This window comes from Pleurodeles waltl, chromosome 7 (assembly GCF_031143425.1).
Source record: "Pleurodeles waltl isolate 20211129_DDA chromosome 7, aPleWal1.hap1.20221129, whole genome shotgun sequence".
NCBI lineage: Eukaryota > Metazoa > Chordata > Amphibia > Caudata > Salamandridae > Pleurodeles > Pleurodeles waltl.
The window spans coordinates 157871144-157888345 of NC_090446.1; the positions used below are offsets into that span (position 1 = coordinate 157871144).

At 39.2% G+C, this 17202-nt stretch overlaps 1 protein-coding gene across 1 annotated transcript in view; it reads right to left on the bottom strand.

Annotated features, from left to right (window-relative positions):
* SLC9A8 (solute carrier family 9 member A8) overlaps positions 1-16160 on the bottom strand; it is a 567556-nt gene extending 551396 nt beyond the window's left edge. Inside the window, exon 1 of the mRNA XM_069243441.1 lies at positions 16023-16160. Within this exon, the coding sequence (XP_069099542.1) occupies positions 16023-16036 (14 nt within the window). The 5' untranslated portion in view covers positions 16037-16160. The remainder of the gene's footprint in view (positions 1-16022) is intronic.
* Between the last annotated feature and the right edge of the window lie 1042 nt (positions 16161-17202).

Below are 17202 nucleotides of genomic sequence, written 5' to 3' on the forward strand. Positions count from 1 at the left end.
ATTGATTATTAGCAGTTACACAGACCTCACTGAAAATCTTTCTACAACTAGCTATTTATAATTTCTTTCTTTTATCTTCCGGTACCTATTCCTGAAGTTCTCTGAACTCACTAAATGTTGTCACTAGTGGATTCAACGGAAAACAGTTTACATTGTCAGTCTCATAAGTTTCAGTTTCACATTCTTCTTGCTATTTTGAATTGATTGTTACAGTTTCAAAACCACAATACTTTGCATCCTCATCAGCAATGTTATTACCCATGGTAATCATGTCATCCCCACCTTCATGGGCAACACACTTTAGAAATTAAATGTCTTTTGGTTGCTGCAAGGCTTTCATCAGGTTCAAAAACTATGCATCGCTTCATACTGGAGTACCAGAAGATGCCATAAAACCCCACTTGTAACTATAACTGCCCATATCATGTATCACACCAATACCATATGGGCTGCCTGTGCAAACTGACAATCAATTTCTTAGCCAGACGGAGTGCTCTTTTAAGGGCAATCAGTTCTGCAACTTGTGCCGAGGTTACATTACACAAGTATGATGCTTCAACAATTTCTGAAATGAAGCAGACTGCATATGCTACCCCCAACGTTCCATGATGGTCTCATAGACAATAACCATCCACAAGCAAAGGTACATCAGTCAGTTCAAGTGGGGTATCTTTTATGTCTGGTCTTGGTTTGGTAAACAATTTTATCACATCAATACAGCCATGAATCTCAATCCTCATAGGTCTCATCTTTGATATCGGGAGGGGAAACAGCCTTTACAACGCAGCTGTTGCCACACAACACTATTACAACACTTCCTGTACAATGCACATCTTTATTACGCAAAATGTTACCACACATATACCTTTAACATGCATGCCTTTACAATGAAAATGTAAGTATTTTGAAGATAAGCATACAGTAAATATATATATATATATATATATATATATATATATATATATATATATATATATATATATATATAAGGTAAATTGTGTTTTAAGGGTAAGGGTATTTGGGTGGCAACGGTATTTTCAGGGTTCAGGGTTCAGGGAGGGTATGGGTATTTGGGTGGCAAAGGTATTTTTAGGGTTTAGGGTGGGTAAGGTTATTTGGGTGGCAAGGGAAATTCATTGGTTTAGGGTGGGTGGGAGTATTTGGGTGGCATGGGTATTTTAGGGCTTATGATGAGCAGGGGTATTTGGGTGGCAGGGATAGTTATAGGGTTAGGGTGGGTTGGATTTAGGGGTCGATAAGGTTATATGTATTTAAATATAAATATATATGTGCTCTGCCTTTCGCATATATTTTGAGGGTACCCGCAAGCATGTATATGAGAAGCACATGAGAAAGTGCAAACAGTCTCTAGAGACCAGTTGTTATTTAGTAACAGCCGGAATGAATGTAATAATAAAGGGGATCAGCATTTTAGGTTCATCACCACTTACAATAAGCAAGAAAGTAATGCAAGGTCTATTTTGCAAAAACACAGGCATTTAATTTAGAGTGACCCAGTAGTTGGGAAGGTGGTGCCCCGCAGACAAAAGCTAAATCTATGAAGGATTGTCTTGTTAGAAGTAACCCTGAAGTGGGTCCTATGGTGAAAAGGACATGGCTTGGCTCTAGCAATGGATTTAGGAAATGTAACAAGTGTAAGGCTTGTAGCTATGGAATAAACACTAAGATGTATGTATCAGTTAACGAAAAGAAGCAAACAGATTGTTGGGAGTTAAAATTGTAAATCGAGCTATGTGGTATATGTTTTATAATGTCCACGTGGGCTACTATATATTGATAGCATGATACTCCCTGTACATAAAAAGATTTTACAACATGTACTTGCCATTAAAAATCATGAGAAAACCAATCCAGTTGCTAGCCGTTTCGAGGAATTGCACTGTAGTGATGCCAAAGGGTTGCAGAACTTTGGGACTAATTACATCCCCTTAGATATAAGGGGTAGGAATAGAGAAAAAACCTTGAGGAAACTGGAGTCGCGATATATTATTGAACTGAACACAAAGAGTCCTAATGGGTTGAATAGTGAGGAGGATATGCAAACCCATTTATGAGTAAGGAAATGAAGAAATCAGCACACTTTCTTAGATTCTAAAATGTCAATAGATTTAAATTTTCACTGTTTTTTTTAATAAGGTTTAGGGTTATATTTAGGGCTCATGCAAACACGGCTAAAGTAACATCAATGTAAATGTCAATCCAATTGTATGAGATCGGAACATGAGTAAAATTAGATACTTGAACGTTGATATACAGCATTTTATAACACTATCATTCGAATGTTGTAGTATTACACAATGACACGTGGTACATATAGCACTTTACATTTCCTTATTTTTTATACCAACATTTAGCCAGGATTGACTGAATGCTCAGTAAGTGTTTGTAGTAAGAAATGATCATAGAGTACAGAGATTTTGTTTGTAAGTATCATTTAATTAAAAATAAAAGTAATAGTTTCTACTTGCCCACATGGGCGTAATTGTTTAGGTATGAAATTACTCTATTAGATTATAAAAACGCCCCCCTGGACTTACTGATTATAAGTAAATGTTCACACATGAGTTTTAACAAATTATATTTTAAAATTCGAACGCCATATGTTTTATGTGGAGTAATAATATGGTTAATGTGGGATGTGAAAGGTATAAAGTGCAGTTCAAAATTGATGAGTTTATATTTTATACATGATTGTCTAGTAAATTAATGTTGCTGTTTTGTATAAGCCCATAGCATAAATATATATACATATATATTTTTCTATGACTAGGGTGAAGTCAAGCACTTGCACTTTGGTAAATAGAGTCACTAAATGGTGTTTTCCTGTCTGTGAACAAGGCGATGGAGGTAGCCGAAATGCGTTTGATGGGGACAACAATGGATTAATTAAAACTCTTTGCAAATACACAGCAAGCTTCGGTCCTTTTTTCAAAATATCGGCTATAGGTGGAGTGGATGGTTCACGGTGAGTGCTGGCTCCCACATTTCTGAAGTGTGCCCCGGTCAGGAGCACACTGGATTCCAGCAAACTTGAGTGAAGATATGCGAGTGTGTGTGTAAAATCTTTAATTTGCATTTCTAGGGCTCGTGCACTAAACAATTTATCTCTGAGCTCAAGTAAGGCACTCATGCATTTGTCATCAATAAGGACTAGAGCCTCTATATTGCTGTGAGTAAGCCACAGTAAAGGCTTTGCAATTAGGGGAAAATTTGGAATCTACTGTCTAAAATCACCGAACATTTCCAGAAACATCCTTACTTCTCTTTGGGTAAATGGAGGACTCATTCTCAGGTTGGCAGAAAAACTTTGGGACATTTTCCTTGCTTCTTTCTCAGCGTGCTGTTGCAATCAGGGGTGTGAATTCCTATATCCCAACGTCCAGAGCCAATAGTTCCAACGTTGGTGGTCAGTCTTTTGGTTTTGTCAATGTGTGTCTGTTGTGACACTGCGTTTGTAAAACTTTATTTTTGTGGGAGCTGCTTGGCTCTCACAAATATTAGCAAAAAGCAAAAATATTTTTGGGTTGTAATAACCACACCTTGCCACAGTAGTTCCTGGCACTAAACAAAACTACGTTGTGTGCTGGTATGCTCCTTGTGAAAGAGAAGATTGTGATCATTTTAATGAAACATGAATTTATACATCATGGAACTTGTCACATGTGAGTGTATCCAGACGCTGAGTAGGAGCAGATTCTGCAAGTAGGATCAGTCACAGTGAAGCAAGCCGAAAGATGGATAGAGATAAAAATGTTATAAAATATTCAAGAACTGTATTTTAGCAAATATGCATGTGTAGATTTGCTCATGCAAAAATCTGTTGAGCGTTTATAAGTTCACTTTCCATTTAACCACTTTTTCCGCAACACTGGAAGAAGTTTTACTTCTGACCCTTGTAAGGAGTACATTCCCAACATTTCTCAGTATGAGAGATGATCAGAGAACAGCTAACGAAAACCCTTAAAACATGCAAGTTAGTAGGTTTGCACAGACTAAAAAAGGCATTCCAATCTTGGAACTATTGCTTACCGCTACCTCCCATCCCAGTATGTAGATCTGTAGAAAGGTGGCAAAAAAAGTACATTGTTTGCAATTTAATGGGTCTCGCATATTTCAAACAAGTTAACTGTCATCTTTTAACAACAGCACCAACAAGCAAAAACAAAAACAAAAACGAGTGGAAACTGATAAAAGACGACTTAAAACAAAATAAAATTAGCTTTAAATGATAAAACTTTGTAATTTTGTTTGTCCTGCTGGGCACATTTTGGCCAGTCACAAGCCTTCTGTTTGCAGGGCACTGAAAGTTAGAACAAAATAATACTGCAATCACCTTGTGGGCAGCAGATGGGCACTAATTAAGTTGAAATCAATTAATGCTTGATCCCTGCGCCACACAGAGGAACAGAAATTATGCCAGACATGCCTTGATGAATTACGAAGCTGTAAAGAAGAGTGCCTCACAAACCAAAAAATGATGAGCAACAGGCAGGCTTCACGCCCTTTATTGAACAACAACAGTGTCTCACATGCGGGAAGCATGCGCTAGCGCATGCACTCGCAGGCTCAACCCTAAAAACTGTGAGTATTCAAGCCCTACTATAAAACGAGCCCTGGCAAAATCAGAGTCTATTATCACACCTCTAATATGGCATTGCTGACATATTTGTCGCTACATTACATGTTACCAAAGGGACAAGTAGATTATTTTTACAGGACACCTAGATTTATGAAGCAACCTGTCCTATCGACAAGTAAACATTTTATTAAATTCCACATTCCTGATTGCAAGTAATTAAATTATTTCATACAGTTCTGCACTTCTCTCCATTATATGCAAGATGGTTTAAGCATGCAATTGTATCCAGCCTCTAATCATCTTTTGTTTTGGAAGTGGCCGTCAGGTTGTCTACCTACTGCATCAGTACTGAGTTACAAAGCAGATGCAGATTTTCAATTTTTTTCTTTAGGATTTGACTAAAGATTCAGTGGCTTTCTATATATCTTTGCAGGATACTACAACAAATTAGCATTTTATTCAGAAAGCTGAAAAGGAAGAGACAATAGCAATCCTCATGAAAAAGAATGGAAAAGAACACATGGCACAAGTCAATGACTGTGCATCATTCTGCATCCACAGGAAACAAAACAAACTCACAGCAGGATTCTGTACCATAGGACAACATGGGAAAACAAATTTGTTAGGCCTTCTGGTGTCTTGTATCACCCACCACTTGTCACTCGGTTTTTTAATGCCTGTCACAGCTGAGTTGCAGGGGCTACTTAACAGCTCTTTTACAACGCCATGCTCTGTAATCTTTTCAATTGTTTAATTTCCTCCCTGCTTCCCACGTAAGCTTGTACTGAGGAGTTGAAGGGTAAACTGCATCTGGTTTTACTGTTACGTTCACTGGCTCTGTGCCTTTCATTAGACTGATTTCTTTACCTTCTTTTGAATTACACCATCATCAGGTGTAGAGTAAACCATGCAATGTATCTTATGGAGCAGATGCCTACCTAAATAGTTAACAGGACTCAAACTATATTGTACTAATTGATTGATTGAAGTTTTTAATTGACCCAATATATACATGGACATTTGCTAAAATCTGAATAGCTATTTGTTGATTACTTATTTCTACAGCTTGGACTTCTTTTTCCTGAAAGGGTATGTTGGGACCTCCTCTGAACAAGCCATGGAGAGGGTAGCACCTGCATTGATTAGAAATTATACTAGAGAGATCATTCACCTTGTCATCTCTCGTCCACCTCTAGGACTTCACCAAGCATGCAATTTTCCCCTGGCTCCGTTATTCCCAATTAATATAATTTGCTGAAAACTGTTGGAATTCACCGTCAACTATCATAGGATTTTTCTGAAAACCTGAACTCTGTTGAAAGTGGGGAACTTAATTTTGCATGTTTTTCTGCATCACTGGAGTGACAGTTTTATTATTATGGAATTGCCTGTAATATTGCATATTCTGCATTAAGGCCTGTTTGGCTGGGTGAATTGATTTTGCCATCTGATTTTCATTCTGCTGCATCCAAAAAATAAAACAGTTAAAATTTAGTTTGGGTTCTGTCTGCATTTTCATTTCCAGTGATCTATCCCCTCATACCCACAATAATGAAATGGGATATTTTTCCTAAACATGTTAATATTTTCAATCACTGCATTTGAGTTATTTACAAGTTTTACACCACTGCCCTATGGGACCCCAATCCTAACTTCTTCACTTTGCACATTATTTCCTTGCACACTAACTCCTTACATACAAACATTTGCACCATCAATAAAACCAGGAACAAAACCCAAATTCACCATTTGATTTCTACCATCTTTCTGAAAATGTTTTGTCTGAGTCACCATCAATTTCTCCTTAATCTTTCTCTGCTCTGCGTCAAAAATAGTTACTGCTGTACTTTGCAAACTTCAGTATTTCATCAATACCCTCAGTCTATTTATTAGTATTTCTCAGTCACATGAGGAGCGGGGTCATTATTATTAGAAATAGTTAGGAGGCTTTGTTGTTGGCCATGTTAGAGCTGCTTTACATTCAGCCCACAAGTCTTTGCCAACAATACTTTAAAACACTGCATTCACATCCACCGAATGCACTTTAGTAATTGTCACCAGTATCTCAATCTCTGTGTACTGCTTATCCTGTTCCTGCTTAAGTTTTGAAAAATGTGTTGTAAATGCACAAAGATCAGACCTGTTCTAAAGAATGTGCATGTTAGACCTGTCAGCTCTTGGCATGATTTTCCCTTGTCTTTTTGGCTTCAGATCTCCTGTTATGATCCTGTGCTGAACTTCGTTTTTGCTGGATTTAGCACTCTGGGCACTTCACCACTGCTGACCAATGCTAAAGTGCGACTGCTCTCTGTCTAAATTGGGTTGGTGACTGGTTTTCTCCATGATTGGCATATTTGATTTACAGGTACGTCCCTAGTAAAGTGCACTATGTGTGCCGAGAGCCTGTAATTCAAATGCTACTAGTGGGCCTGCAGCACTGATTGTGCCACCTACATGAGTAGACCTGTAAACATGTTTCAGACCTGCTACTGCAGTGTTTGTGTGGGCAGTTTGGAACGGTCAGTTCGACCTGGCAAGTGCACCCATGTTTTCAAATGTTTGATTTACCTGCACGTTACTCACTGCACCTTTGTTTTGGTGTATTTCACATTGCATGTTGGCTATTCACTTGTTGCATCATTAACATTCACAGCATGTGACACTGAGGGTAGCATTATGGTGGATTTGGGCACGATTGTTTACAGTGGTTTGATGACATTCCATGTCTGATTTACTTGTATGATATATTTTTATAAAGTTCCCCTGATGAAGGGTTAACACCTGAAATGCATTGTGATTTAACATCAGTGTTTTTTCAAGATACCATGGTTTACTTCACAATGCGAAGGAATATTTGTTCTGGTGAATTAACTGCATAATTCAGTGAAGCACAATAAACTGAATAATTTTGGATTTATGTGTTGGAAGAACTGTTGAATTGTTAAATTGCTAGTAAGCAAGTTTGAATATTTTGAGCCTTCAGGCTCCACTGGGACTAGCGCACATTGATTAGTCCTAGCTTGTTTTCAAAGTGCACCCATTTGCCATGCCCAAACCGTCCCTTTTACTACAAGTAGGCCCAAAGAGCCCCTGGGCAGTGTGCTGTGTATTTAAAAGGTAGGACAGGTACTAGTGTGTTTTACATTTCCTGATAGTGAAATACTGCCAAATTAGGTCTTCACTATTGCAAGGCCTTTCTCTCTCACAGATCAACACAGGGGTTGCCTTGAAATATCTTATAAGTGTATTTTGCTATGGAGAGCAGATAAAGGATATGGAGTTTGGAGTCTCTGAACCCACAATTTAAAAATATATCTTTTGGTAAAGTTGTTTTTTAGATTCTAAGTTTTAAAATGCTTCTTTTAGAAAGTGGGCATTTCCTTGCTTAACAATTCTGTGCTTCTGTCTGTCCGCTGAATATACGTCTGGGTCAGACTGACAGTTTGGCTGTCTGTGGATTCACTCTAGACAGTAACACAAAGAGAGCTGAGGTGTGTCCTGCATATTCTGATGGGTCTTTCTGGGCTAGAGTGGAGGGAGGAGTTGACACTTGCACCTGAACAGGGCTGTGCCTGTCCTTACACAATACCGTCTCCAGCCCCATAGAGTGTGTCTGGGGCCAGGACAGGGAGAGGCAGGGTCTTGTGCACTACATAGACTTTCCTTTGAAGTTTGCCTACTTCAAAGACAGAAATGAGTAAAGGAATGGACTGTTGACCCCACAACTTGGGAACACTTCTGGACGGAGGACATTCTGCCAGGGAGAAGAGCTGGATGCCTGAGGAGGATTGCCACTCTGCCTGTTACTTTGCTGTGCTGGCCTGCTGCTGATACTTGTATACTGGGAGTGAAAGGACTGGACTTTGCTTTCTACATCCTGCTTTCCAAGGTTCTCCAAGGGCTTCAACGGAGTTTGCCTCCTGTTTGAAGTGTCAGGGACATCAAAGACCTCATCTGCAAGAACCTGGGCTTTCTTGCTGAGAGCCCTGGTTTGCCAAGTGGTGCCAAATCCAGTTCCTGGGCCCTGGGAAGTGAGTTCTGGTGAAAAACAAGAAGAACCAGGCACATCGACTCGGGACAACTCCAGAACCGACACCGATGCCCGACTGCGCATCTGCCTGTACCGAAGCCGTGGCTGCCGCTGGAGTGCGATGACCACAACCGACCCCGCAGGCCCGACGCCACTGTAGCACCGATGAAGACCCACAACAGTGTGAGTCCAGAGTGGCATGTCACGGGCATTCGTGACACTTGACTCCGCCGTGGTGCCTGTGGCCTCTGATATGAACGCAACCCCAAAAGGTCACCCCATCAAGTCTTGACCCACAGGATTCATCGACCCCTGCCAGGTCGTAAGGAACCACTGCCTCGCCACCGTCGCTGCATCACCTCCCCTGCAACCTTAACGAGCTGCACCTCACCTCCCCTGCCTCACAGTAAGGAACCAACGCCACACTGGCTCCAGCGACGCTTCACCACCCGACTCTGTGCAATGTCTTCGTTTCACTGTTTTTAAAGGTACTGTACATGGGGGTCCGTGTGACTCCGTGACCAGTGCCACACTCCCTCACGAGTGGTGTCAGACTGTTGGGAACGACTCCGTCAATGGTGTTGTCATAGTCCAAGTTGGAGCTATTGTGTTTCTAAGCTCTTTATTGGGACTTAATCTTTAAAAATGTGTATCTTTGTTTGAGTATGTCGGATTTTTGTTGTTTTGGTCTTGTTAACTCAGATAAATATAGGCTATTTTGTATGTGTGTGTACAAATACTTAACACATTGCCTCTGAGATAAGCCTGCCTGCTCGAGCCATGCTACCAAGGGGGTGAGCAGGGGTTGTCTTAGGTGTGTGACTCCCTTATCCTGACTAGAGTGAGGGTCCCTACTTCGACAGGATGAAAACTGACTGTCAAATAGGGACCCCATTTCTAACAGTGCACATATGCTCCTCCGTGACCTTCTCGCAAGGGGAATTCTGTCAAACATTTCTATTTCAAGCTCACTAAAAACCATTTTCATTTCATTCTCAGTATCATCTTATTCTTTTGTTTGCCTTTGCCTTTTCTTCTTCAACTCTCCCTGTAATTTGTTCAATTGTCTCAGTCTTATAAGCAATTCAGTATTTATCTGATATGCACTGGTAAAGTCAGTAGACCAATTTGCCTGACTTCATCTTTGTGCATGACTATCCTAAAATATCTATGCAAAATTTTATTTTTATAAAAATTACATTCATACTCTTCTGCTAATACTTCTTGCCCTCCTTTATGCTTCGCACACACACACACACACACATCTAGCTGCTTTCTTGATCAAATATGTCAATACCTCCACATTATAAGCAGCAAATCTCTGAATCAACCATACCTTGTAAAATGTATCCAAATTCACATTTTAATCGACAAATATTGATTTAATTCCTTTCCATTTTATTTGGCTGCACTGTAGCAGCTGCTTCAATAATGGGAACAAATGTATCAGCAGTAACCCATGGTAAAGTAATATTTGTAATAGCAATGCCAGTAGGGTGAGTTGTAGTATCACGGGGTGCACTTCACACTCCTGATGCATGCATACTTACGCTTGGTTCTCCTGCTGAGTTTTGGTGCCCGTGAATCATTAGTATAGGGAGGAGCTCTCAAGCCTAATTAGTCATGTATGAATTTATCCTCTTAATCTAAATCATTCAGTTTATCTTTTCTTTCTTCTTTTTAGTTTCATCAGTTGTACTCTCAAATTTCATATTCTTTGCGGTAAAACAATCTCAGGAAACACATCAAAAAGCAACATTGTATCCTCTCACCATTTTTTTCTCAGCATACCCCATTTTGTTTCTAATCATTGGCTTACAGTATTTCTAACCTGGGTTTTCGTTAGTTCCACTTTCAACCATCACACTATTCCACTTTTTCAATGCTTCAAACTGCACAGGTTTAGGTTGCAGCTTTTCATCATACATTCTCAAATTATTAAGCTTTCTCATATTAAAGTTATCCTCTAAAGATAATTACTAATTTTTGCCATCAGAAGCGATCTCATTTCATTCTCTTACCACACACACATCTGAAAACCTGTGTTTAACACCATCTCATTAGCAGGCACTGCTTCAGGGGGAACAGTTCCACCTTCAACAGAAACCTTAGTTTTTTTTTGTTTTTTTTTGTAGCATCCATTTTTATCTGATGGACAAAACACAAACCACGTAAAACAAGCAAACAACTAACCAATCACTGCACAGTTATGGCAAAGTTCAACAAATCAGAGCACAGCCTACAGCAGAAACTAATCAATGACAGTGCAACTCATTGTGACATTTTACCAATTTCAGCACAATCACTCAGTGACGGTTAACCAATTGCAGCAGAGCACTGTGATTTGCCACAATACAAAGTTTTTTGGACAACAAACAGAAATACACAAACAACAAAATCACTTGTCTCTTTTACCTAAATAAGAAGGAAGGAAAGGATGTCAATCTCACTTCAGTGCCCTTACTGCACTACCAATCACATAAAGGCCATTTCTCGCCCAACCGTAACCCACCGCTGATCATACTGTTTACTCCTGTGCACCAAAGAATAAACAAACAATACTTCTGGTATGCAGGCATGCAACTAAACATTTAGGGCCAGATGTAGCAAAAAGCCAATTTGCGACTTGCAAATTGCGAGTCCCTGCGACTCGCAATTTGCAACTCGCAAATTGGTATGCAGAACGGTGTCTCAGACACCGTCTGCGAGTCGCTATGGGGTCGCAATGACCCACCTCATTAATATTAATGAGGTGGGTCGTAAATTGGGGCCCCATAGCGAGTCTAGGCACTTGCAAACATGGAGGCCTGCTGTAGTCAGCAGACCTCCATGTTCGTGACTGCTTTTAAATAAAACAGTTTTTTTTTTTTTAAGTGTAGCCCGTTTTCCTTAAAGGAAAACGAGCTGCACTTAAAAAAAAAACGAAACCTTTAGTTTCGGTATTTTTTCAGGGCAGGTAGTGGTCCCTTGGACCACTTCCTGGCCTGAAAAAATAGTTTTGGGTCCATTCACAAAGTGGAAGGGGTCCCCTGGGGACCCCTTCCAATTTGCGAGTGGGTTACCATCCACTTGAAGTGGATGGTAACTGCGACACCCTTTAGCGGTCGCAAATGGTATTGCATACCACTCCGAATCGCAAATAGGAAGGGAACACCCCTTCCTATTTGCGATTCTGAAATGCATATTGCAATATGCATTTCTGCATTGGAAACTGGAATTTGCGACTCGCAAACGGCATTTTTTGCCATTTGCGACTCGCAAATAGTTTCCTGCATCTGGCCCTTAGTAACTTGGAAATTCACTACAACAATGTGTGCGTGGGCCTCACAACACACAATGCCACTGTGCAGACACATTTAACAATAAATCATGAGAGCTTTGATTTCGACAAATCCAGTTACCTAAACACTTACCTAAACCAATAAACTCAACATTCAACATCTTTAGATGAGACTCATGAATTTCAATCTTATGAAAACACACAAACGCAAAATGGGAATCCAACTCCCTAACTCACAAATATGACAAAATCATCAAACTCACAATAACTAACCACTCATCAACCCGTAAATCAAAAGAGCATAACCAAAAATCTCACACGCAATATCATTCATGTCACTATAAAAATCTGCATTCTCAAAACCCACAATGCAAGAGGAGAGAGACACAATCAGTCACCAATCATTCTGCCCTAATTATGCTCAAACTCCTTCAGTTAGCCGCAGCTCTGGAACACTGAAATATTGCAAGTATTATTTACAAAGACCATGGTAACGAACGGTGCAGACAGGTGGCAGAATGAGGGAAAAATCTTCCTATATCAATTTATTATCTTTAATCTATCCACACTCTTCAACAAAAGTTTGACGTTATGTCAGGTAATCTGACAAAATGAAGCTTAGACCTAAAATGGATCGGGACAATGTTGTCTTTAAAATTAGACTAGGAAATGTGCTCCTAAAGATAACATTCAAAACAGCATTTCAAATAGCAATCAATTAAGAAGCCTTGAAATTAAAAAAAAAAGCTTGAGATCAGTAAGTTAAGAATCATAAAGGTGTATTGTAAATATTAAAGTAAAATACCGTATGTAAAAATATAGTTAGTCAAAAGGTATAATAAATCAGTCATAGGGGATTAGGAAAAAAGGTTCAGAAATCGTTTGCCACTTAGGGCAGCAGCACTTAGAAAAAATAAATTCAGCATGAGGAAAATATGTAAAATTGTTTAAACCCAGGTTATGCAGCAAATCAATAAGAAATCGGGCAACGTCATTAGAGAGCTTCAAAATCACGTGTATTTAGACAATCATACTGGAAACCAAAAGAAATCACATGAGCAGCATAACATGAGCAAATGTATCACATGTTGACAAATTAAAATACGGAATTAATTCAAAATCATATGATGTCACCAATGTAGCAGTTTCCCTCAAATTAAAATTAAAAATTGCACTATTACTTAATGTAATTGAATGTGACAGTTCAAATTTAGTTACATAAACATTAAAAGAGAATTTGGTGAGAAGCAAATCAACAAAAGAACTTCCTCTGAGGCTCTCCAAGAACAGTGTCACTGCATACGATCAGTGCACATTTTGCTGAATGTGGTGTCAGTGAGATAAGAAGACACTGGCCACTTTGAAATCCAATGTGCAATTGAAACCTCGTTTGGCCTGCTCCAGTACAACATAGTTCTGTACATTGCAGTGTTGTTGTTCCAAGAGTAAAATGTTTTTGTTACTAAGCAGATACGATTTTAACCAAAAATGACTTCAACAGATCTAGAGGCGTTAGCAAAGCAAAACAGCCTTTCCTTTGTACTGTTGTATTACCTTCGGCTACAGCCCCTATAATAGATTCATTTATATGTTTTAAGAGCGGTTAATGAGGTTACAAGGTATGTGAATTGTACATGGTTGAGTATGGGGTTGGTGCAATAAGAACATAGGATCCTTCTTGTGGCCAGGTGGAGAGAAGAAGCAACCAGCCTGATGGCTGATCAAGGCCTTTTCTGTAACTGCATTTGTTTATTTAAAACCTAGGGGTGAACTAAATAAAGCCCAAACAAGAAAAAGGTCCAGCGAATTCGAAACTGCCATAGACATATGGAAAGTTCCCTTCTGGGACTCCTGCGGACAATTAATGGATTTCTTTAAAATTCCTTTTGTTGCTCAGAGGAAAGGGAAATAAATGTGGTACAGTATAAATTAAATTGTTAGGTTTTTCAGCCTCAAATAAGGAACAGGATTCCAAACCTTGTCTAAATTTTTAAAACTCTTATTTTTGTCTACTTTGTGATTTTTAAATAAAATACTAGTTCTGTATCGATTCTGTCAGAATTCGTGTTTGGACTGCACTTAAAAAAAACTTAGTGCTATATTTGTGAATTAAAATAACTCTGACTACAAATCATTGTTATATACATTATCAGATTCAAGTGATCACCTCTGTTTTCCTGATCTATGTTACTGAGATGTTACTAAAACATAAATGAATGTTTGCATACAGTATATAGGTAGTATCTATATCAATATTGGTAGGTGAAGAGAACTTGATCAATACAATCCCTGAAGGGTTTAGTCGTATATGGCTGATGTGTACGGCTGACACTAAGGTAGTATGGAATTATTATACCCCACAACTCACCCGTACTACAAGGGTGATATACTCTTTGGACTCTTGTTCACCCTCCAAAGAAAACAGATGACTCATCACACTTACATTTTTATTAATTCTTGCCTTTACATCTATACCGCCTTCCTTGGACTCATGGTATGTGGAAAAGGGATGGGAAAGTGAGCATTTGCATGCTTGGAACCAATGTTGACTGCAATGTTCTAAGGCCTTGCTCTTCCAGAGACCAAATCACTTTCATTCGGCCTAGACACACACCCCACCATCAAGGAACTCATTGCAAAACAACACAAAAGCACAAGTATCACCTCTTTCTACTAAAGAAAGTGAAACAGTTTTACCCAGAAAACAGTTTCATAACTGCTGTTCACTCCCCTGTATTCTCTCACCTGGAAACCCTGCTACTTGGCATCCAAAAATCCACCCAAGACCTCTTAAAGGCATCCTACATGCAGAAGCACATCTCATCTAGGATATAAAGAAAAAATCCCACATCACAGGCATTGTGATAGAACTTTACTCTCTCCACTTGTCAGCCTGCAAAATCTTCAAAACTAGCAGCATATTTACAAAGCCATCACGACCAGCAACCCTTCCTACCAGACTAGAAACCTCACCATCGCTGGTGTCTATCAGCACACCTGCAGCTAGGTAACCATTAGGCTGGAGAGAAAGAAGTGAAAAAAAGAAAAACAAGATAGCAGACATTTTCCATCTATACACCCATGATCCGGTACACATCATCAGGACCATCCCAATCATGTTCCAATTTAAGAATGAGCTGAAAACATACCACTTTAATGTACACTACATCAAGATGGATTAACAGTCCACATTTACTCCCTCAATACTGCTACGTCTTTAATCATTTGTTGACTGTATCTTAGCCTTTGACTCTGTAGGTTTGAGCTATACAAACATCGCAGGCATACAACACTCCATACATAGGCACATCAGTATGTCAGTCAACGGGACTTAACAGTGGCACTGTCCAAACATAGGCTGGAGGAGTATTGAGATATAAAGGAAACTACTTAAGTTGTTCCCCAAGTACAGCCACATTAGAAGACAGTGTTAGAACACACCAGGCATAGACCCTTGCTTAGCTGATGTCACACCTCTCTGAAAGTTGTAGCTTCAATTAGAGTCACTGTCACCTTTGGCATAACAACATTAATACTAGCACCTTCTGATAAAAATGAAGTTAATTTTTCAAAAAAATATTTAAACGCCACCTCCACAGCAGTAATTTTGGTTGCTCTTTATTGTATTCTGTTTCTGAAAAATCACAGATTTGGCATTGTTAGTAAGCTTAAAACCAAAACTACAAGTCAGAGAATGATACGTGATGTTTGCTGTAAACCGAGACTGCCTACGTTACAACGACAGACATTCCGGCAGCCTCTTTGAACTCTTCTTTTGAACATACCTACAAATGAACAAAATAAAAATGTATAGAAAAGATCACCCTTTAAAAATTTCTCAACCTTATCTCTTTAAGTATTCCAAAAGGAGAAAATGAACGGACATGAACAGTGATTTATAAAGGGACGTGATGATTGTGGTCGTTCTACAGGTGTTCGTTACGGTATCATGTTTACATCACTGGAGGTGTCAGCACAGTGCTGCAGCACCTCTCGTAGTCCCACGCCTTTATAGTGCACCCATGCTCTGCAGAATGCATCGCTGCAACAATTCCTCTTCCCTTCCCCATCACTCTTTAGACACAAGCAGCGCCTATCAAAGGTACACTCACTCTACTTCCGCCATTTTTTTTCACTCTCGCTCCCAAACGCCGCCGTCAAACAACCACAGCTGCGTACCACCGAGCGCAGAGGGAGCTAAACAGTCTCACTGCTACAGGTGTAAGTCAACAACGGGTTGGCTCAACAATAAACAGCGAAAATGGACAACAACTAGATGCCTACGGGACAGGCTGCCTTACAATTACTCGAAAGAGGAAGCCATTTTGGAAAGACAATATTTTCGTGTGGGAAGTACTAAATAATTGAATATACTAGTAATAAATCATTGTATCATTCTCAAGTGCAATTAATTTTTAACCAAATGGTAATTATAACTTGCTGTTGTAAAATATGCTTTTTTCTGTTTTAATATAAACTAATTTTCATAGGGCATACCGATGTTTAATATATAAAAGCTGTTTAAGATTTTATAATATTGTCACGATCAATGTTTCTATGGCCCAGATAAATACAAAGGAGATGAGTAAATATGACAATTCCTAGGTGGCTGCCATTCTACATGTTTGACAAACGAGTAGTGTACTCGCTATCAGAAGCGACAAACGAATCGTGGAATTAATTACGCGATTCCGGTGTGTTTATAGGAAACTTCTTACAGTTAGAGCGCACTCTGGTACTAAGGAAGTGAGTAGAAAACAGTATTCTTATATTTTTTTTTCCATTAGGGCGGAACATTCTCCAATTAAAAATAATTACTTTTCAACTCTTCCTAAAAATACTTGAGGGATTTATAACGTCACCCCAAATATTACAGGGCTGGAGTTATAGTAAATAAACCTTCTGGAATATTTGAGGGGAAGTTACTCTTTCCCCAAATAGTCTATAACTGGAGTTAGAATATTAATTTTAACCGGTCAGTGTCTACCACGGCATATGCCGCACTGAGGGCTCAGTTAAAACACACCCTCCAAGTCCAAGCATTTAAAATGTCTTATACACAAATGTATCCACGTAAGTACTATGGTAAGACGCATAGTAGTCAAGATTTACCCCATATTTACGCATGATACATTCACGTAGGTGCTGGCTGATCTCAGTTTGGTTTGGGCTTCCCAATTAAACAAAACTGTTTAACCTTGGGCACTGACTTTTTTACGGTGCCCCCTTTTCTATGATCAACACATTTTAAATTAACTAGAAATAGCTCAGTTCAGGATGTGCTAGATTGAC